General features: G+C 41.3%; 2 protein-coding genes across 2 annotated transcripts; one reads left to right on the top strand and one right to left on the bottom strand.

Annotated features, from left to right (window-relative positions):
* The first annotated feature begins 527 nt into the window (after positions 1-527).
* Positions 528-1,556, top strand: LOC116636920 (olfactory receptor 10H3-like). Its single transcript, XM_032412116.1, has one exon. The coding sequence runs from the start codon at positions 528-530 to the stop codon at positions 1,554-1,556; it is 1,029 nt and encodes a 342-aa protein (XP_032268007.1).
* Positions 1,557-10,366: 8,810 nt separating this feature from the next.
* Positions 10,367-10,945, bottom strand: LOC116636919 (olfactory receptor 10H3-like; the record flags this gene model as incomplete). Its single annotated transcript, XM_032412115.1, has 1 exon — positions 10,367-10,945. A coding segment is annotated over one exon (579 nt), but the record flags the coding sequence as incomplete, so codon positions are not given.

Here is a 10,945-nt window from a genome sequence, read left to right as displayed (position 1 = left end):
GGTAGATGATCACATCTCCTCCCTTCCAATCCTGATATTCCTTTTTTTATATCTTTCCTCAAGTACCATTCTTAGTGCCCAGCTAATGACCAGCAGAGACAGTGAGTAACCTTGGCTTGTTCTTGATTCTAAAATAATGCATTGGTAGTTTCCCATTTCATGTACTATTTGCTAGTTTTGCAGTATATATTCCTGGTTAGCTAAGAAAGTCTCAGTTGGTTTCAGGTTGAGAAAAAACTTTTAAAAAATCTTTATGATATGTGCATATGTTAATCATTATGCTATACATCTAAAATAATACAATGTTTTATATCAATTATGTATCAATTTTTAAAATCATAAATAGGAACTGAAATTTATTAATCCAGTATTGCTGCCCATTGATATAGTTATATGACATTTCCTTTTTGTCTATTCATGTGCCTAATTCACATGATAGGTTTTCTTTTTTTTTATGTTTGGTTAACCAACATATAGTACATCATTAGTTTTTGATGCAGTGTTCAACGATTCATTAGGGTTTTCTGATGCTGACTCATCTTTGTCCTTCATGGGATAAACCACGTACCTTCATATCCTGTCTGGTCTCACCAGATGCAGCATCTGTGGCTGGTCAGAACTATAGCATGGTGTCTGAATTCATCCTCGTGGGCTTCTCCAACTTCCCACAGCATCTCCTGCCTGCCTTCTTCCTTCTGTACCTGCTGATGTACCTGTTCACCCTGCTGGGGAACCTGATCATCATGGCCACCGTGTGGAGTGAGCGCAGCCTGCACACGCCCATGTACCTCTTCCTGTGTGCCCTGTCCACCTCTGAGATTCTGTTCACTGTCACCCTTACCCCTCGCATGCTGGTTGACATGCTCTCAACCCGCCACACCATCACCTTTGTGGCCTGTGCCAGCCAGATGTTCTTCTCCTTCACATTCGGCTTCACCCACTCCTTCCTGCTCATGATCATGGGCTACGACCGCTACGTGGCCATCTGCCACCCCCTGCGCTACAACATGCTCATGAGCACCCGCACCTGTGCCCGTCTGGTGTCCTGGACCTGGGCTGGTGGCTCAGTCATGGGGATGATGGTAACCCTGATAGTTTTTCACCTCACCTTCTGTGGGTCTAATGTGATTCACCATTTTGCCTGCCATGTGCTTTCCCTCCTAAAGTTGGCCTGTGGGAAGGAGACATCCTCTGTCACCTTGGCCGTGGTCCTGGTATGTGTCACAGCTCTGATGGGCTGTTTATTCCTCATCATCCTCTCCTATGTCTTCATTGTGGCTGCCATACTGAGGATCCCCTCTGCTGAGGGCAGGCACAAGACCTTCTCCACATGTGTGTCCCACCTCACTGTGGTCATTGTACACTATGGTTTTGCCTCTACTATCTACCTCAAGCCCAAGGGCCCCCATTCTACAGACAGTAACACTCTGATGGCCACCACCTATATAGTCTTCACTCCCTTTCTCAGCCCGATCATTTTCAGCCTCAGGAATAAGGAGCTCAAGAATGCCATAAAGAAAAGCTTCCAGAGAAAATTCAGTCCCCTAAACTCCTGATGGCTGGAGGAAATATGGTGGTGAGGAAATAAGACAGAAGGGCTGGGAATAATGACTCATTCTATAGGAATTTTGTAGGGATTCAGTATATGAAAATACTGAATAGGTATTGCTGGATGCATCCATAGGTGTTGGATGCATGTCATGGTTTGTTTTTCCCCAATTTTGCATAAGCTCTAGCAATCACCATCTCTTGTTCTTGACCCCGTGTGATGAACTCCAACTCATTACCTCTGTCTAAGAATGTGTTATCTACCTATGGGCTGGTAGGGGGCATCACATGGATGTGTCTGGGCACTGATGCCAATGGTTCTTCTTGAATGAAGAAGCAAAGGAGGACCTTCCCTCCCCCACCATAAGGATAAACAAAAATAAGCATAATAATAAAGACCACCAGCATTGGGCTTTTCTTATCAGGCACTGTGTCCAGTGTTGTATAAGTATTATCTTTTCATTATAACAAATGCACAAAAGAATTTAAACTGTTTGTCTCCAAGGAGATAGTTGACTGTTTATAGTTCCTCACTGTCTATGAAGGGGATAGATCCTAAGGAGGTTTAAATGTTGATATGAGTTGAGTGACTGATGTCCGAAGGCAAAATGGAGAAAGAAGGAGAGACACAGAGAGAGAGGTGCAGGAGAGAAGGTTCAGTGCTTAGAACATACAGAACATACAGAATGTTAAAAGGGTGTTGCATTCTTTTATCTCATGGAAATCCTTATCCCTATTTCCCCACATTACTTTCAGTAAAACATCAATTTCTCTTTCCTGTGTTTTACTTGAATCTCAATGGGGGATGTGTTGGAGAGCACAGTGCTATGTCAAGATGGCATAGAGAGAGGTCACACCCTGAATGCAGATGAGAAATGTTGGTGGAGGTCATATAACAGCTGAATGAAGGAGTCACATGGAGGTCTATCTGACTCCCATGTGGGGTTCGGGAAGAGCATCCAGAAAGGTGGCCTTCTGTTGGTATAAATTCTTACTCAAAGCTATGGCCAGATATTTGAGTTGCACGCAGCAGATGTTTTATAATAATAAACCTAAGAATGGCTATCTATCATATATGAGTGCCTGCTGCTTGCTAAATGTTGTAGGAAGGGTATCATGTGCATTCACTCTTCTAGTCTCAAAATAAATCATTATTTCTGCACATTTAGATATGACCCACATCTATTACTATTCACATTTTTGAAATGCAGAAAATGCAAATCTGAGAGATGATTTGTCCCCAGTCACACTGCCCTGAAGTGGTGAAGCAGGAATCCATTACAATCTGCATGTGAGTGCAGTTGGTGATCAGGAATGCATCCCTCTCATGTGTCTGCAGAGAGAAGTGTGGTCCTGACTGGGAGGGAAAAGCTGTCATTAGAAGGAATAGACACCTTTCAGGAAAGAGGGCAGGTGCAGCCCCAGGCACACACCCCATTCACACAGCCAGAGAGAAATACTGACTCCAGAGAAGTTACGGAGACGCCTTGTCACATCAACACTGACAATGAGACCCTCGGGTTCCATTTCATTATTTTACAATTGTTGATGTAAATGACTAATGCTAATCCGTCATGCCTAAGATGTCCTTTTCCAGAGCCTGTGACTATGTTCCCTTACCCAGCAAAAGGGACTGCATGCAGATGATATGCAGTTAAGGATCTGAGACAGAAGAATTACCCCGGATCATCCAGATGGGTCTGCTATAATTGCAAGTGTTCTTCTAAAAGGGGACAGGAAGGGTCAGACACAGAGAGAAGTAGGGGATGTGACACTGGAAGGAGGCATCGGAGTAACTGAGCCAGGAACCTTGTGCCAAGGAATGCCTGCTCCCTCTGGAAGCTGGGAAAGCAGGAGAGAGATTCTCCCCTGGATCCTCCGAAGGACGCGGCCCTGCTCACACCTTGACTCTCACCTGGTGACCCTGATTTTTTCTTCTGGCCTCCAGCATAGAGGAGGATAGATGTGTGTGGCTTTAAGTCACTAGGTTTATGTGCTTTGCTACAGCAGCCCTAGAAAATTGACCTGTGAAACGGCATCCTGTCATTCTGTGTGATTTGGTTTCATGACAAAATTAGTTTCAAACCAGATTCTTAGGTCATTCTTCTCTATGGAGAAGACTTAGGGCATTGAGATCGCTCATGAGAAGGGTTGAGTATCCTTGGAAGTCCATCAGCAAAGGTGAAGGAGCCCTGATAGCCCAGCTGCAGGATTTGCTCATTGGCATCAAGGCCCTTGGGGTGTGTTGTGAGGACACAAGTGACTGTGTAGCTGTAGGTTACCCAGCCCAGGGCATATGGTCTACACCTAATGAACTCAGCGGAGTAGGAACTAGAGGGCACCAGGAACATTCTCAGTGCTCAGTGTGGACTGTGTGAGCTCGGAAGAGATGCTAAAACTCTTGTGTGATGGGGCCTCTGCCTTATAATGATACTCAAACATGCACATCATCGGAGAGAACGCTGAGTTGCAGGGCCTGACCTGGTGGAAATACTTCCACAAAGGAAAAACCACCAGGGATCCGGAGATCTGGAACTCATCTTTTTAGATGGAAACGTGACATTTGTACAAGGCTTCTTTTTCTTTTGGATTTGTGGATTAGTCAGAGTTCTCCAGAGAACTACCAGGATGGATGTGTATGCATATCTGTGTGTTATATATGTACGTGTATATATCATATAACATATGTAATAATGTTACAGCATGCTTTGAACTCATCTTTTTACTGCTTGTTTCTATTTTTTATTTCTTAATTTTCAAATATAATTATTTATTTTTATTAACGTATAATGTATTATTTGTTTCAGGGGTACAGGTCTGTGATTCAACAGTCTTAAATTCACAGCGCTCACCATAGCACATACCCTCCCCAACGTCTATCACCCAGCCACCCCATCCCTCCCACCCCCCACCACTCCAGCAACCCTCAGTTTGTTTCCTGAGATTAAGAGTCTCTTATGGTTTGTCTCCCTCTCTGGTTTCATCTTGTTTCATTTTTTTCCTCTCTTTCCCTATGATCCTTTGCCTTGTTTCTCAAATTCCACATATCAGTGAGATCATATGGTAATTGTCTTTCTCTGATTGACTTATTTTGCTTAGAATAATACACTCTAGTTCCAGCCACGTCTTTGCAAATGGCAAGATTTCATTTCTTTTGGTGGCTGCATAATATTCCATTGTGTATATATACCACATCTTCTTTATCCATTCATCTGTCGATGCACATCTAGGCTTTTTCCATAGTTTGGCTATTGTGGACATTGCTGTTATAAACATTGGGATGCACGTGCCCCTTCGGGTCACGACATTTTTATCTTTGGGGTAAATACCCAGTAGTGCAATTGCTGGGTCATAGGGTAGCTCTATTTTCAACTTTTTGAGTAACCTCCATACTGCTTTCCAGAGTGACTGCACCAGCTTGCATTGCCACCAACAGTGTAGGCGGGTTCCCCTTTCTTGGCATCCTCACCAACATCTGTCATTTCCTGACTTGTTAATTTTAGCCATTCTGACGGGTGTGAGGTGGTATCTCATTGTGGTTTTGATTTGTATTTCCCTGATGACAAGTGATATTGAACACTTTTTCATGTGTCTGTTGGCCATTTGTTCATGTCTTCTGCCCGTTTCTTGATGGGATTATTTGTTCTTTGGGTGTTGAGTTTGATAAGTTCTTTATAGATTTTGGATACTAGTGTTTTATCTGATATGTCATTTGCAAATATCTTCTCCCATTCTGTTGGTTGTCTTTTTTTTGCTGTTTCCTATTTTTAAAAAATGCACAATCTCATCACACATATAACATTTTTTCATTGGTAGTATAACAATAGTCTTGCAGCTAAAGACTATGTGGCTCCATCTACTAAGCTAATGAGATACAAGATGTGTAATTTCATTTACAAATTATAATGCCTTTCCCTTTTGGCACTAATTTTAAAAATACAAAGATCTGGGGCACCTGGGTGGCTCAGATGGTTAAGCGTCTGCCTTCGGCTCAGGTCATGATCCCAGGGTCCTGGGATCGAGTCCCGCATCAGGCTTCCTGCTAGGCGGGGAACCTGCTTCTCCCTCTGCCTCTGCCTCTCTCTCTCTCTCTCTCTGACGCTCATGAATAAATAAATAAAATATTTTTTAAAAATTAAAAATACAAAGATCTTTAAAATACATAGCCACAAGAGGAGAGTGGCTGCACACATCTGTACTTATCTAAAAAGTAATTTTTTTTCTACACCAGCACATGGAATTACCTGAACTCAGCTTTGGGGACAGAAACCAAAATGAGATGGCAGAGGAGCCCGTGAGGATGGGCCTAGCAAGTGAGGATGATCACAAAGGGCAAAGGGGGAGGTGCCACACACCTGCTCCTTTATGAGACCCTCCAACCACTTGTCCATTCCTTAAAGTGTACAACAAAACTTTTTCAAAATTCAGGGTCAAACTGGAGCCAGACACATTCTTCCTGCTATAAAGAGAAAAGAGTATGGAGGCACTTGAGTTACAGAACAGACGCTTCCATCCTCATATCCCACTCCTCATCTCCAAGCCTGTTCTGCGCAGAGCCTCCGTCTGCACCTTTTACATGGTGTGCTCACAGACCTCAGGGCCTGGGGGCTGGGGGAGCCCAGCTTCTGCATGTACTTATGACTCTTCTCTTTGCTGAGTCCTTTACTTCCATAGAATGTGTGGAAAGTCGCTGAGTTTGCCAGGAGGGAGAAAAGGTAAAACCACAGCTCTCGACACTCTGAGAGCATTTCACAGCTTCCACATGGCACAAAGACTTTGCTATCTGCGCTTCATTGTAGTTCCTATGAATTATTTTTGAATAGCATGATCGCTGTACAGCACACATTGGTATTCTATTCCCCCGTGAGTCTCCCCATTAGCTTGTAAGCTCCTCGGGGTCAGGGTCTCTGTCTTGCTTACCATTGTACCCTACTATGCTTGACACATAGTAGGTACTTAATAAATATTTGTTAATTGCCTGAAAAACTCAATGTAGTGAGTAAATAATGTTCTAGTGCAACTACAATATATTATAAATTATAATATGTTATAAGTGTATTGTTTCATTACATAAAATGGAATATGTATTTAATTATATATTACATACTATAATACTACATATAATAGTATATGTAATATACATAATATGCTATGTTACTATGGTTTATATATTAATATATATTATATTATATGATATATATTATATATCAAGATATAAATATGTCATTTATATGTTATATATTAAGACAGAAATATAATTAGTATACTTATATTACATAATTACAAATTAATATAAAATATATGATATAAACATATATTAATTATTATATGCAACATAATATAATTATATATTATTACATATTATGTATATTATACATATTAATATTGACAATATTAATTAATTCTGTTTTATATTTAAAATACATAGTTATATATTATATTATATATTATATTATATAATTTAATTATTATAAAATGCAATGATAATATATATTAATATAACATATAATAGTACACAGTATACACTTTCATAATATATGAGTGTATGTTAATGTGATTATAATATATAATATAATATATGCTATATAATATATAATATAATAATTTTATGTAATATAATGCAACATAACATATAATATAATATTACATAATAATATTGATATATATAAAGAGATTTATTATAGAAAAAATAAGGAACCAACCCAATATTGCTTTGGGGATTTTATTTGGAAGTAGTGTTTTAAAACAACTTCTCAAACTTATTTAACTCATGCGGATAACATGGTAGAGTTTTGTATAAAAAGGAGAAAGCCACCATGTAATACTTACTAAGGCTTGCACACAACTCAGAGTTGATGCAAGCATACTGGGCATAGTGATGTGAGATACGCATTTTCCTTTCAAAGATGGAATGCCACTGGGTGTGATACACAACTAATGAATTGTTGAACACTACATCAAAAACTAATGATGTACTATATGTTGGCTAACTGAACATAATAAAAAAAATAAAAAATAAAGATCTCAAATCAGTAAAAACAAAAACAAACCAAAGATGGAATGCCAACCAGCACCAGATTGTTCCAATTCAAATTTTTTAATTTATTATGTTATGTTTATTAGAGATCGCAGTATAAATTTTTTAAGGAAAGACTGGACTTGTTTTTTCTTTTTTCTTGACTTTTCCCTTCCTACTTAGAAAAATGGCTAGAGGCACTGACAAGCTCTGAAGTAGGACTCAGCCCAGGTGTGGCTGAATACAGACCCTGAGCTTCTCCCACCGGGATTTTAGGATAGTAGTCATAATAATTATTAATACTATTTTGAATTCTTACTATGCTCCAGGACCCGTGCTGAGCACTTGAGGTGCATGATCTTACGTAAACCCCAAGCAGCTCTGTGAAGCACAAACCATTACCATGAACACCATGTTGCAGAGGAACTGGCCGTGGTTGGGAAGGGTCAGGGACCCTTCTAAGCAGTCCTCCTAGGCAGGGGCAGTGGAGACCCTGAGTCATGTCTAATGGGCCTTCTTCCCTCCTTCCCTAGTGGGGATGGCCACCATGGAGGGGCTACAGCACAGCTCCATGTCTGAAGTCATCCTCAAGGGTTTCCCAGCCAATGGTAGTGGAAAACCTAAATGGAATCAATATAAAGAGGGTGAGCTGTCAAAGAAATCACATGCCACTAACATTTGGCAAGTTACTAACCCAGAGAGACAATTCATCAGTAAGAGTGGGTAATTAGAGAGAAATGGGTAATATGCACGTAGGGGAACACAACATTCAAAATGCAGATAAAAAGCATAATTTTGAGAAAAGATTCATCCCAGGACATGGGAACCAGGGAGCTAGATATTGCTTTGCTACTTTATGAAGCTTCCCGAGTAAGGACATCTTGGCGTTGGCCGGGGGGGGGGGGGCGGCAGGGATTAGTCATTAACACCAATAATTGTAAAATAATGAAATGGAACCCCAGGGTCTCATTGTGTTGATGTGACAAAGTGTCTCTGTAACTCCTCTGGAGTTGGTGTTTCTCTCTGGCTGTGTGAAAGGGGTATGTGTCTAGGGCTGCACCTGCCCTCCAGCCCTGAAGGGTGTCTATTCCTTCTAATGACAGCCTTCCTCTCCCAGTCAGGACCACATTTCTCTCTACAGGCACTTGAGAGAGATGCATTCCTGATCACCAACCACACTCACATGCAGATTGTAATGGATTCCTGCTTCACCACTTCAGGGCAGTGTGGCTGGGGACAAATCATCTCTCAGATTTGCATTTTCTGTGTTTCAAAAATGTGAATAGTAATAGATGTGGGTCATATCTAAATGTGCAGAAATAATAATTTATTTTGAGTCACAGAAGAGTGAATGCATAGGAAACCCTTCCCACATTTGGCAAGCAGCAGGCACTCATATGTGATAGCCATTCTTAGGTTTGTTATTATAAAACATCTTCTTCCTGCAACTCAAATATCTGCCCACAACTTTGAGTACGAACTTACCCAATGGAAGTCCCCCTTCCTGGATCCTGAGATATATGGTTTCCTGAACTCCAGCATGAAAGTCAGACAGACCTAAAGTTGCATGTAACTCCTTCATTCACGTGTTTTGTGACCTCCACTAACATTTCACATTTGTTAAAGAGGATACCCATACGCTTGACCTCTCTTTTTGCCATCTTCAGTTAGCACTCCAACACATCCCCCAGATCGATTCACATAAGACACAGGAATTAGAAATTGATGTTTTATTGAAAGTAATGTAGGAAAGTCAATTATCATATGGTTTCACTTATTTGTGGAACATAAGGAATAGCATGGAGGACATTAGGAGAAGGAAGGGAAAAATGAAGGGGGGCAAATCGGAGGCAGAGATGAACCATGAGAGACTATGGACTCTGAGAAACAAACAGCATTTTAGAGGGGAGGGCGGTGGGGGGATGGGTTAGCCCGGTGATGGGTATTAAAGAGGGCACGTACTGCATGGAGCACTGGGTGTTATATGCAAACAATGAATCATGGAACACCACATCAAGAACTAATGATGTATTGTATGGTGACTAACATAACATAATAAAATTAAAAAAAAAAAGAAAGTAATGTGGGGAAAAAGGGAAAAGGATTTCCATAAGATGTCAGATAACAACCCACATTTAATATTTTGTATGCTCTTACCTAAGCACTGAACCCTCTCACCTTTCTCTCTCTGTCTCTCTTCCTTTCTCCACTTCATATTCTGACATCAGTCACTCTACTAAGCTCAACATAGAAACCTCCTTAGGGTCTATCCCCCTCAAAGACAGAAGGAACTAAAAACATTCAATCATCTCCTTAAAGAAAAATAGTTAATGTTCTTTCCTGCTATTTGTTGTAATTAAAAGATAACACTGGACACAGTGCCTGATAAGTAAAGCTCCAGTGCTGGTGGTATTTATTATTATGTTACTTTTGTTTATGTTATGGTGAGTGGAGTGAAAGTCCTCCCTTGCTTGTCTATTGAAGAAAAACCCTGTTCATTAGTGCCCACTCCTCCATGTGATGCTTTCCACCACTCAGAGAGAGGTAACACATTCTTAGACATAAGTAACTGGATAGGGTTCATCACACAAGGTCAAGAACAGAGATGATGATCCCTAGAGTCTATGCAAGAGGAAAAGGGCAAACAAACGGAAAAACTAATACATAGCTTGCTCCAACACCTATGGATGCATCCAACAATACCTATTCAGTACTTTCACATACTGAATACCTACAACAGTTTCCTGGAGACGATCATTAACCCCAGTCCTTGTATCATATTCCTCACCACCAAGCTGGCCATCAGGAGCTTAAGGGACTGAATTTTCTCTGGAAGCTTTTCTTTATGGCATTCTTGAGTTCCTTATTCCTGAGGCTGAAAATGATCGGGCTGAGAAATGGGGTGAAGACTGTATAGGTGGTGGCCATCAGAGTGTTACTGTCCATAGAATGGGGGCCCCTGGGCTTGAGGTAGATCATGGAGGCAAAACCATAGTGTACAATGACCACAGTGAGGTGGGACACACATGTGGAGAAGGTCTTGTGCCTGCTCTCAGCTGAGGGGATTCTCAATATGGCAGCCACAATGAAGACATAGGAGAGGATGATGAGGAATAAACAGCCCATCAGAGCTGTGACACACACCAGGATCACACCCAAGGTGACAGAGGACGTTTCCTTCCCACAGGCCAACTTTAGGAGGGAAAACACGTGGCAGCCAAAATGCTGGATCAAGTTCGACCCACAGAAGGTGAGGTGAAAAACTATCAGGGTCACCATCATCCCCATGACTGAGCCACCAACCCAGGTCCAGGACACCAGACGGGCACAAGTGCGGGTGCTCATGAGCACGTTGTAGCGCAGGGGGTGGCAGATGGCCAC

Source organism: Phoca vitulina, unplaced genomic scaffold, assembly GCF_004348235.1.
Source record: "Phoca vitulina isolate PV1807 unplaced genomic scaffold, GSC_HSeal_1.0 scaffold13, whole genome shotgun sequence".
Lineage (NCBI taxonomy): Eukaryota > Metazoa > Chordata > Mammalia > Carnivora > Phocidae > Phoca > Phoca vitulina.
Note: the sequence above shows the minus strand (reverse complement) of the source record. Positions and strands in the feature narration are given on the sequence as shown.

Excerpts from the sequence above, each read along its gene's own strand:
- LOC116636920 (XM_032412116.1), top strand. The coding sequence starts at position 528 with ATGCTGACTCATCTTTGTCCTTCATGGGATAAACCACGTACCTTCATA.